Raw genomic sequence first — 12,344 nt, forward strand, 5'->3', positions numbered from 1 at the left:
ATTCTTTTTTGTAATCATCACTTTGATGGCATCTAATCCATCAGACAATGGTCAAGTTATTTTCACAGGTGAGTGGCTTCTCCCCTTGGCCCCTCCCCTCAGCTTTATGCTGTGGACAGCCTCTAAGGAGCCTCTAAGGAAAAGCCTGGGAGAAGCTGGAACACCTTTGGGCCAGATTCCTCTGATAAGTGATTAGGGGTGGAGTGGGGGCCTCACAATGACGAGGCCTGAGGCCACGAAGAGCCAGAGGACTTCAGCTCCACGGCTGCTGTTGCCACTAATGCTCTTGGATACCCTCCTCCAGACACGCGGCCCACCAGGAATCAATGCTGTGAACACTGCTACACTCTAGAAGCTGGGACTCAGGGACCCACATGAATCAGGAGCCAGAGACCAGAATGCAAATCTGCTATGCTCACTGGACATCTCCAAGAGTCTCGGTCCCTCACTAGGCTTCATTTTCTAATATGGAGAGGGAACTGTTCCACATGATTTGTGAGTCCTTTTCAATTATTACATTTAACTAATACCAGGGCCTCATACGTACTAGGTAAGCACCCTACCACTGGGCTACATCTCTAGCTCTCCTTTCCAATTAAACAAAACAAAATTTATTTATTCATTTATGTATTAGTGTGTGTGTGTGTGTGTGTGAGACAGAGGACAACTTGTGGGAGCTGGTTCTTTCCTCTTGCCATGGAGGCCACAGGGATCTAACTCAGCCTTGGTGGGAAGTATCCATATTCACTGAGTCATTTTGAGGCCCCCAATTCTAAAACGTTTGAAGAGTGTAGGTACAGGTCAAGAGCCTTAAGAGGTGCCTATACTTTGACGTATACCAATTCTACTTTAAGATATTCTTCAAGGTCTCACTGCTCCACTAATTAAATTAATAAAACATTTCCAACCACGGACAGTGGTTTTCATAAGCAACAGAGGGCGTTTGCTCAATGCACTCTTCTGAAGACATTAAAATCAACTAAAGCCAAAGAGCACAGGACAGCGCTTACCCACCGGACAAGGCAAATTTGGAGAGGCGATCGCAGATAAAGGTAGACAAACTAGAAAACTCTGCAAAGGTGTGTTCAACCGTGCAAGTAACAAGAGAGCTACAAAATAAAGAGGCACTATTTTTAACCTTATCAGATTGGCAAAAATCAAAGTGTGATCCTCTCACTACAGCTGGCAAGGAGATGGGGAAAGGCCTTTAGCCGCCTGCTGCTGGGTGCGGGCATGAGCGTGACTACCACACTGAGGGTTGCGGGGTTTCATCCATCCCTATTTAGGGTGCTTACACCTTGGCTCAGGGTTCCATTTCATTCATAAAAACACTGGTGTGTAAGGACAAGAAAAGAGTCTTAAATCAGGACCAAGTACTTACATTCAAATAAATGGCCCGGGACAGGGTAAGAGCAGGACATACCTAACCACATATGCTGAACTATGCATGGCAGACTGTGGAAGTGGTTAGTTACCGTGTGTGTATGTGTGTGTGTCTGAAGAAATGCACCTTAACTTTCTAACTTAAAAACTTGAAAAAGGTTTTACATATGCACGGTGTGTGGGGGGAGGGGGGACGACCAAATGAGGAACATCTAGTTAGCTTTGGGTCATGTGTGTAGGTCTTTCACTTGTTCATAGCTCCAAGTCTCTTACAATGAACACAAATCCTTTCTGAATGGAGAAAAAAAAAATCCCTCTATTAAAAATTACTTGGTGCCGGGTGGTGGTGGTGCACGCCTTTAATCCCAGCATTCGGGAGGCAGGGCAGGTGGATCTCTGTGAGTTCGAGACCAGCCTGGTCTACAAGAGCTAGTTCCAGGACAGGCTCCAAAACCACAGAGAAACCCTGTCTCGAAAAAACCAAATAAATAAATAAATAAATAAAATAAAATAAAAATTACTTGGTTGCCAGGGATGGTGGCACACAATTTTAATCCTAGCACTTGGGAGGCAGAGGCAGGAGGATCTCTGAGTTTGAGGCCAGTCTAGTCTACATAGAGTTCCATACCAGCCAGGGCTGGTTTGAAAACAAACAAACAGGTACAAAAACAACAAACATATTACATCATTGACTCACACCGATAATCCCAGAATTTACACACTCGAGAGACCGAGGCAAGAGGATGGCTATGAGTTGGAGCTTAGCCTGTATTACACAGTGAGTTCCAGGACAGCCTGAGCTAGCATGTAACCCTGTCTGAAAATAAAAATTAAAACATTACACACTTGTTACGTATAATTAAAATGTTAATAAAACATTAGACGTTGTATGGTGAAAGCTGAGGGTGTGCCCATTTGGTTTGGAAGAGTTTCAAGGTAATTGCCCAATCCTGCCTTTGCCATTCTGTGGAAATTTAAATTAGCTTCCTCATCTAAGGCATGGGCTGTTGTTAGACATTAGGTTTTATCTACCGTGAGGCGAGCACGTGACAGGTAGCTGGCAGGAGTAGAGAAGACAGGACTCTTGTGGCCCCTAACACAGCTCTAAAGGAGCCTGGTCCCGGCATCCTGGTGAACTGCCTGCCACAAGCAGTCAAGAAGAGGCCCGGTCCCAGCCACCTATCTTCCCCTGGCCTACCTTGCTGGGTTCTACGTCATCCGTCATGACCCCCGTCATGATGACAGCCTCATCTAGGGAGTACAGCAATCCTTCCACGAAGTGGTTCTCCGGTCGCTGGGACTCGCGGGTGAATTTTTCACAGATGGTCTCGAGGCCCCGAACTGGTTGAAACCGCAGCTTGACGTATTTCTTGGCAGGGATGATACGGATCTCGGCAGCGACCAGGAAACCCAAGGTCCCACAGGACCAGGGCACAGCATAGAAAAGGTCTGAGTTTTCAGACTGCGTGAGACAGAATTGGCACGTGCTGAGAACCTGACCTCTAGACACGGTCAATAAAGGAACATATAGGGCCTGGGCCAGATTCCTGCCTATTGCTATCTTGAGCAATGACATTATGATCCATACTCAATTTTCCAGCCGCAGTTCCTACTTTATATTTAATCTCCCATTGCTCCCTGTATCGGGGCTGCTCAGCTAAACAGCATCCACTACCTGCTACTGAAGCCTAGCCCCTGAACCACATACTACCCAGCAAGGTCATGACCAAAGACCCGACATGGGGGGACTAAAGGGGGGCCCTAGTGCAGGCTAAACGAGATAGATCACTATTAGAGCCAGGGTTGCCAAGAGGCATGAAAACGTGAATGTGCCCCCTACTGAGCGGGCACTAAAAGCGACAGTACCTTTCACAGCCCATGTCACCTTATTTCAGAGCCTGGCAGGGTACTGCCTGCTTTGACAGGTGAGGAGCATGAGTCCCTACTGAGGCAGACCTGCCTGGGTCAGGGTTCCTAGAAAGTCAGCTGCAGCAGCCGGGTCTCCCTACAGCCTCAGGCTCTGAACATCTGAGCCTACCCTCCCACAGACGGACACTGCCTTGTCCACTGGCCACTCTAAGTTAGATTCTTTCCGTCTCCAAGAGCCTTTTCCCAAAACACTCCAGCCTCGGGCTGGTTTACCAATAGGCCAGTGGTGTGCCAGCTCTACTAGCCTGTATTGCCTTGGTGGCAAGCGGGACAGGGAGCAGTGGGCCAGGGGACAAGGAAGTTAGTTCTGTGGCAGGCAGCAGGATACCGTCAACCAATCCCTTTCCTGGGCTACTTCTTATCTCACTGCCCAGGTCACCGCAGCACAAACTCCCTAAATAGCACCCCTGGCTCCATGCCAGGAACCTTCCCCCTCCAGCTCACACAGCTGCCAAAGGAGGAACCCGGCCTCAGAGAAGCCTTTGTCTCCTTCCCTGATGACCAGATAACAAGGCTCAGGTGAGAGTGCAGGAAGACTGCAGAACCACTCACCGTGAAGGATTTCTTGGCTGACTGTGGTTTATTAACCCCAGGCCCAATCCCCCGAGCTAGTTGTCTTTCTTCGGGTTTTCTTCCGTGAGGCCAAAGCTCTGGTGGCTCAGATGTACCCATCTTGAACCCGGTGACCCAGGTTTAAGTTCTAGCTGTGGAGGACTTCCTATCTGTGTGACCTCGGGCAGGTCTTTAGCCTCTCTGTGCTTGAGCGTCCTATCTGACTCACGGCAATCATAGGATCCACTCACAGTTTGTTGGAGAAAATGAACCCCTCAACATGTATATAGCATTCCCAACAGTACAGCCCAAGAGATGTATTTACAACGGAACCCCCAGGACGGCCACCAGATCCCCATCTCTGAACTTACCGGCGTGCAGCGCACAAAGCTGCCGTCTGAGAGGATCAGCTCATATGCAGTGCAGATGTGCTGGAACAGGCCGTACTTGTGGGAGGACGACTCGATGCCTGTGCCCATGATCAGGCCCCCTGTGGAGACGAGCGTGTCAGCAGGGGAAGCTGTGGTGTGCAGGGTGGAGCTGGTGGGAATGGAGCTACTCAATGAGGGTATTCCCTATCCATCGATTTGGAGGGCAGGAGTGAGAAGATCTCCTTGAGGGTCGCCACCCTCACCTCTGGTCAGCCTTAGAGGTTAAAATAAATCTGTGTGTGCATCCACGTTAAGAGGAACTTTAACGAAAAGGGAGGTTACTGGGTAGCAAGGTGCTATGCGCTATGGGAGGGTGCTGGCCCTGGACAAAAGCTCTGGTGGTCACAGACCCTGCAGGGAGAGGAACCAAACTTACTCCAAGTGTGACACTGGTAGAATTGGAGCAACGGACAGTCACAAGGAGGCAGACGGCATCAGATTACCTGAACTGCTCAGAAATGGAGCATGAGAAAGCTGTCACCGAGGAGCTCTGCTATATGGAGGGGGGTTGATGCTCCTCCACTGTGACACTGAGACCACCCAGCCCACCGACCACGAACACGGAGCACTCACCCACGGTGAGGTCGTCGAGCTCAGGCAACACAGGCAGGGTCCAGCCAAGGGAGTTCAGCAAAGCTGTCACCTGACCCATAGACACCAAGGGCTCCACTCGAACAATCTGTAGATGGGGACAGGAGAGAGGCTGGGTCTGAGGGAAACAGCAAACCCAACAAGAACGCCTGCACGCAGAACAAGTATCTCAGCCTTTACGGCTCTTTCTAGAATACTAGACTGACTTTAATTAACGGTGAATGACCTCTGGTTCGAGTAAGCAAGTGTTGAATGCCATCCTCTTGAAGATCTCACAACTATTGGGTGTGGTTGCACACAGTGAGAATCCTAGCACTTGGGAAGCGGAGGCAGGAGAACTGCTTGCTTACAAGTTGGAGGCCAGCTGGGGCTATATAGCAAAATCTTGTAAGAAAGCAGACAAAACAAATCCCAAACAAACAGAATAAATACAAGAAAAGTTCAGTTACTTTTTATTCTAGATTATAGGAGAAATATTAATGTGGAAGTTACAGCAAAAAATAGCAATCATCCATACTATTATTCACTTAGCAATGACAAGCACGAAGCCAATCTGTCTTGCTTTTCCATACGTCTATGCTGCTCTTTTGTATGTTTTAATACAACATACATATACCCAAGTACAAACCCACACATGCACATCTGTTTGACTACTAAAAATTTAGTCCTAGAGGGGGCTGGATAGGTGGCTTAGCAGTTGGGAGAACTGGATGTTCTTCCAAAAGACCTGGGTTAGATTACCGGTACCCACATGGCAGCTCACAACCACCTGTGACTCCAGTTCAAAAGGACTTTAGATAAGTGCTAGATTTTTCCATCATACAGAGACTAGACAAAAAATAATACAGCTAGCTCTCCCAGGACTTGATCATCATCTCAATTTTCTCAGGGTCCTCTAAAGATGCTATTGCCCCCAGTCAGCAGGAAGTAATTTTAAGAATATGATGCCCACATTCCTAAGAGATGTGTGTGTGTGTGTGTGTGTGTGTGGTTTCTGATTGTTCTATAGGTTATGAATGTTAGTCATTGTTTAGGGGGGTTGGTTGCAAATTGTTACTTGTCATGGTAAGGGAGGAAATTAAGCAAGGGAGGTTGGATTCAAAGATCTCCTTCTGAAAAAAAGGGGGGGGGCAGTTATAGAAAGGACATAAAAGATTACTGAGTCTAATTTAAACTACAAAGCAACTATTAAATCTCAAATATTTTAAATTGGTATGGATTTTTATATACTGATACAAATTTAAGGTTATTTTTGTTAGAACATATTCTATATATGTTCCTATTCTTGTTTAAGGTATTATTGTATATTGATACAAATTTAAGGTTCTTTTTATTCTACTGTATATAAGTTTCTACTCTTGTTTGAGGTATTATACGTAGATAGCTCATTAAAAAATATAATGTATAATTAAGAAATTAGATTAGTATTTAGTCATCCATAAGAATCAAACTTGTAGTCATGCTAGGTATATTTTCAAGGTTAAATAAGAGACATATTTATTTTTAGATAGGTGGGCAGCCTTCATATACTTCAGGGACTTATGAAATATGGCATTTAAGATGTTTTAATAACCTAAGGCTTTTCTTAAAAACTTATTTCTTTTTACTTCATGTGTATTGGTGTTTTGATTTCATGTATATCTGTATGAGGGTTTTAGAGCCACTGAAACTAGAGTTACAGACGACTGTGAGCTGCCACATAGGTGCTGGGAATTAAACCCAGATCCTCTGTAAGAGTGCTCTTAACCACTGAATCATCTCTCTAGTCCATCCTAAGGCTTTTCATGACAGTGAGACACATCTGCTCCTGGTTGCATAAATTTATTCCAAAAAAGGATGTTGGATATCGAAGAACCTCCATATGGAGTTTACTTTTGCTATGGCAAAGTTAGCCACTGGGCAACAAACTGCCCTTGCCTCAACTGCTGACAGTATGCTGTCCAAATTGGACAAGCAGGACACAAGCATGCAATTGCTGAACTTTGCTAAGACAAGGTAGGACAGTCCTTCCAAATTCCTGCTTCACAGAAAAGGCTGTCATATATTCTGGGCCTGTAGCCGAAGATGGATGACTCACTGTTTCAGAGGAACCTTGGGTGACTGTCCAGAGAGCCAGCTGCTTCTGTTTCTTAGTTTTGGAAGTTGCTTGCTCTGCCCTTCCTACTAAACAGTTAACGATACTTGAGAGACAGGGAACAAACAAGGCAAGCTCTGAGACTATTCTAATCTGCCCAGAATGAGGGGAATAGGGAGGGAAACCCGGGTGGAGCCTGCATCATTATGATCTTCTAGACCAGAGTTCCAGAGGACCAATCAGAAAAGTGTTTGCAGCACAGAGTTTCACAACAGTGTTGTCCAGAGAGGAACTCCTGGAAGAACTGAAAAGGGGACCACAGCATATGCAACCTATCTCCTGAGGCTGAGGCCAGGGAGCAGAATCATCAGGGAAGATTACAGGTAAAGACACCAGAAGGTCATCCAGGGCCTAGCATCCACTCTCATAAACCAGCCTGGAAAACTTGATGCACGGTGCCTTGGGCAGAGTCCTTACAATGCCTTGCCTCAGTATTGGGGAAACAACTAACTCAGATTAGATGGTGCTCTGCTCCCACCTAAGAAAATCAAGACTCAAGAGGATCAAATTGTTTCCCAGGATTTTAGCTGCCTCCTAGAAATACAACCTCAAGACATGTAGGAATGCAATACCCAAAGCCCACTAGGAAAAGGTCAGAATGTCACAACTGTCCAGTCAACACTTCCAGGTAGCAAAGATGCAGCAAACTACATGACGAGAAAAACCCATCAAGCAAAACAGAACTAGAACTAACAAACAGAAGAGCAATCAGGAACACCAGCTGAATTCTCTGTGTTCAAATAGTTAAGTTTGAGGGCCAGTAAGATGGCTCTGTGGAGAAAGGAACTTGCCTTGCAAGCCTGAAGACCTGTGTTCAATCTACAGAATTCAGGAGTGAACTGACTTTTGAAAACTATTCTCTGAACTCCACATGTGCCCCTCAGCATGTGCGTTGTGTGTGTGTGCGCGTGCACACACACACACACACACAAACTACAAAAGATATTAGCAAGACCCAGTGTCTGGAATGAAAGATACAATAGACTAGGATCATAGCAAACTGGGAATTACAAAAGAAAAATGAGTGGACTTAAATAGAGGGCAATGGAAACCATTTCCAGAGAGACAGGAGAAATAGCTTGAAGAATCTGAAGAGGCCTAGCACACCTGTTATAGCAGTCTCCAAAGGAGGAGAGATAAAGGAGGCGGAAAAAAAAAAAAACATCCTCAAAGCTTCAGTGAAAAAAACTAACAAATTCTAAACCCAAAAATTACGAAGAAAATCATACCAAAACACATCACAATAAATTGCTCAAACGCAGTGATTAAAAAAAAAACCTCTTAGCAGAAAAGAGAGGGGGAGAAGCCTATTAAGAGGGGTGCTATTCTTTTTTTCACATGTATTCCTTCTTTTTTGTTGTTTTTGTTTGTTTGTTTTTTCAAGACAAGGTTTCTCTGTGTAACCGTGGCTGTCCTGAAACTTGCTCTGTAGACCAAGCTGGCCTCGAACTTAGAGATTTGCCTGTCTCTGCCTCCTGAGTCCCGGGATTAAATGTGTGTACCACCACCACTTGGCTATGAGTTTAGTTCCCAGTATCCATGTTGGGTGGCTTATAATCACCTGTAACTCCAGGATCTGATGCCCTCTTCTGTACTCTATGGAGACTCATGCATGTGTGTGCATATACAGACACATAAGTAAAAATCAAATACATTAAAACAAAAACCCGACAGAATTCTTGCTAGAATCAATGCAAGCAAAGGCAGTGGAGTAACTTCTCCAAAGTACTGAGAGAAAAATACCTGTCAGCCTGGGAAAATGTGCATGTGTATACATTGTGACATAAGCAAGAAATGTTAAGAGGTCCTTCAGACAAAAGGAAATCAAATGCACAGAAATTTATTCTCTAGAATAGATGGTAACTACTCCATGGATAAATAGGTGTTCTTATTTAAATTTCTTTAATAGGCAACTGGTTATTAAAATAATGACAGTAACAGCGCAGAGCTAGGGAGAGTGTGACTATAGAGCAAAGGGCAGGAGGGAGGACCTGAAAGTTTATTGTCCTCGGGTCTTCAAACCCTGTGCGAAGTGAGATAACATTACTGGACCTGGAGGAAAACGCATATTGGAAACCCTGAAGCTGTGCTCCACCTTAAAGAAAGCTAACACAGGATCATTAAGATCATTTGATAATCCAAAAGAATGCCGGGAAGAAGAAAGAAAAAAGAAGCAGGGGATAAATGAGGCACAAAGGCAGACTGCATGAGCAGCAGGTGACAGGCTCAAACCTCATCAATTAAGGACATCAGACGCAACAGTCTCGCCACCTCAATTAAAAGACAGAGGCTGCCAGGTTCAATTTAAAAGAAGCAAGACCCAACCGGGTGCTGCCTAGAAGAAACACACTTTATTAGGTCAACAGGAAAAGGATTAAAGAAATACATATCATGCCACTGCTGGTCAAATGAAAAGGCAGTGGCTTTATCGATACCAGACTAAGATTTCAGAGGAAGACTATAACTGAGAATTTTTTTTTTAAAAAGGCAATCTCGGCCAGATGTGGTAGTGCACACCTGTAATCTCAGCATTTGAGGGCAGGCAGTAGGTGTGGGGTTCAAGGCCAACCTAAGCTATATCTTTTCATAATGAAAAAAAAAAGATTAATCAAAAGGATATTAAGAAAACCTTAAACATGTTTGTTTATGTCTAGTAACAGAGTTTTGAAATTCATGATGTGAAACTTTGATACATGACTAGAGAATAAACAAACCTACAATAACAGGTCGACTTCAGTCTCCATGATGAGCGGGGAGGAAACGTACAAAGTCAGATTTGAACAAGACTATGAGCCATGAGACCGAATTGACATTTGTAGAACATGTCAGTCCAAAACTGTGCACTCACAAGAGCGCATACACGTACACACACACACAATACTAACCTGGAGTATTTTTTTTTTTTAAGTTGAAAGCATTCAGTCTTTTGGCAATAGCTAAATTAAATCAGAAATCTGACACAGAAGGAGTTTGCTAAATGTCTGGAAACTAAACATCCATGTAACTACCCCAGGTCAAAACATAAAGCAAAAGGGAAATTAGAAAGTATTTTAGAATGGGTGACATGACTCAGTGGATAAAGACACTTGTCACCAAGCCTGACAACTTGAGTTTGATCCCCAAGCCTGTAAGATGGAAGGAAAACCTATTCCCACAGCCGTCCTCTGACCTCTGCACGCCTGCACGGGCAATAAAATTCTGGTTTTCAAAAGTCATGGACAAAGAGAAAATATCAAATGATTTTGGAGCCTAAAAAATTAGTAAAGGATCTGAGCAGGCCTCAGAAGGACGACATGCCAACGGCCAGTATCTGCATGGAAAGAGGGCCAGGGTCTTCAGTCATTAGGGGAGAGCAAGCTAAAACCACAAGGAGACGCCACCACAACACACACACACACACACACACACACACACACACACACGAGAACGGCTAAAATCAAGGACCACTACGACAGGTCCAGCAATACGTAGCAGCAGGCACACACACTGCTCACAGGACTGTAAAAATGCGCTGCTCCTTAGGAAAACAACCCGACCAAGCCCTTAAACATACACAAACATCCACCTGCCGTGACTCAGCCATTCTCCTTCACATTTGTCCAAGGAGAGATGTATAACGATTTGTTGTTGTTTTTAGATTTCTTTGTATTGTTTTAAACTATGTGTTCTGTGCATATCTGTGTCTGGGTACACGTGTGCAGGTGCCCTTGGAGGTCAGAGGCTTTGGGTCCCCAGGCCTGGAGTTACAGGTGTTGTCAACCCTGTATATGGGAGCCAGGAACCAAACTTGGGTCCTCTACGAAACAGTATGAGTGATTGACCGATGAGCCACCTCTCTGGTCCCCATTTTAGTTTTTAAATTATGTGTATGTGTGTGTGTGGAGGTCTGAGGTATCCAGCAGCTTCCCTGACGCTTAGTGAGCTGTCTGACATGGTGGGTGACAGGGGCTGAACTCAGGTCCTCGGCAAGAGCTGAGTCAGCTCTCCAGCCCCAAAGGAAGACTTTGCATGTTTACAGAAAGTCTGCCCAGAAATGTTCCTGACCAAAGTGGAAATAGCCCGGATGTCCACCTGCAGGTAAATGGCTAAACAAACTGATCTCTCCACACAAAGGATACTATTTAGCAGACAGTATGTGCTAGGCACAAACGCTTCAAAATGGACGTGTCTTAAATGACCCTTTTAGAGAACCCAGACCAGAAAAGTATACACTAAACAGCTTCTGTCAATGGTCTCTAGTGTCTAGCATTCATTTACAGCAACAGCAGCAGAACACTGTTAACACAATGCTGTGGGTGGAACAGGTAGGGAGGGGCTTAAGGGGAAAAAATTACCAAGAGCCATGAGTAAACTTTTAAGGCTGTCGGGTACGCTCCGCTCTGTGTTTTAATAATGGTTTCACTGGTGCAAGGCTGTCAAACTCATGTCAAAATTTATTACCCAACTGCACACTTTAAATAGGTGCAGTTTATTATAGGCCAGGCATATATCCAAAAAGTTGTCTTAGAGAAGACACAGTGATACGTGTACTTTGGCCAGGGTCTCACAGTAATGAAATGACATCAAAGTGGCCACATTGTATTCAGTAACTCTCCTGTTGCTGGATATTGCACTGTTCTTTTAGAAAAAAATGTAATCAAAATCTGTGTGTTAGAGATCTCTGATTACACAGAAGCCCAATTCCCTTTTCCTTAAGCTATGTTTGGAGAAGTAGAATGATTACACCTTATCTTAGCTAAAAGACCCAGAAGGCATTAAGAAGTAGAATTAGTAGCTGGGCCAAAGAGTGTTTCTACTTCTGGGCAAGTTCCCCTTTCCTGGCTATCTCCCGCCCACATACACCTTTTCTTTCTTTTTTTCCACCAGCAGGAAGGGGTAAGCAGGTTCCCTTTCGCCACTCATGTTTGCCTGTGATTTCTCCATCCCTAATTTTTTATGAAATTAAAATGATCAAAAGATTCCCTGGAGTTCTCAGCTTACATGACTGTTCTCTCAGTGGCTGTAAGACTCGGGAGGACATGGGTGGGTAGAACTAGTTAGTAATAAGCCTGAGCTATTGGTCGAGCATTTATAATTAATATAAGCCTTAGTGTGTTTATTTGAGAGTGACTGCAGGACGGGGAAACTGCCTACATAGAGCCTTTACTGACGGCCTTGGTCCTGTCTACTCTGGGATGTCCTTGACTGAACACATTTTCCCATGAGTCACTCACATGGGGAAGTGTCCATCTGCTCCCAGAGCCAGGGTACAGCATGTGCTCACTTGATTTTGTGTGTCCACTCCCCCCCCCCCCCCCCCCCCCCCCCCCCCCCCCCCCCCCCCC

At 45.0% G+C, this 12,344-nt stretch overlaps 1 protein-coding gene across 2 annotated transcripts in view; it reads right to left on the bottom strand.

Annotated features, from left to right (window-relative positions):
- Dhcr24 (24-dehydrocholesterol reductase) overlaps positions 1 to 12,344 on the bottom strand; it is a 31,073-nt gene that overhangs the window by 12,701 nt on the left and 6,028 nt on the right. For both annotated transcript variants that reach the window (XM_050136454.1, XM_050136453.1), the window contains 3 exons: positions 4,869 to 4,974; positions 4,236 to 4,354; positions 2,582 to 2,845 (listed from right to left, as the gene is read on the bottom strand). In XM_050136454.1, the coding sequence (XP_049992411.1) occupies positions 2,582 to 2,845; positions 4,236 to 4,354; positions 4,869 to 4,974 (489 nt within the window). The remainder of the gene's footprint in view (positions 1 to 2,581; positions 2,846 to 4,235; positions 4,355 to 4,868; positions 4,975 to 12,344) is intronic.

Source organism: Alexandromys fortis, unplaced genomic scaffold (assembly GCF_014885135.2).
Source record: "Alexandromys fortis isolate MF-2015 unplaced genomic scaffold, M_Fortis_MF-2015_v1.1 scaffold_13, whole genome shotgun sequence".
Taxonomy (NCBI): Eukaryota; Metazoa; Chordata; class Mammalia; order Rodentia; family Cricetidae; genus Alexandromys; species Alexandromys fortis.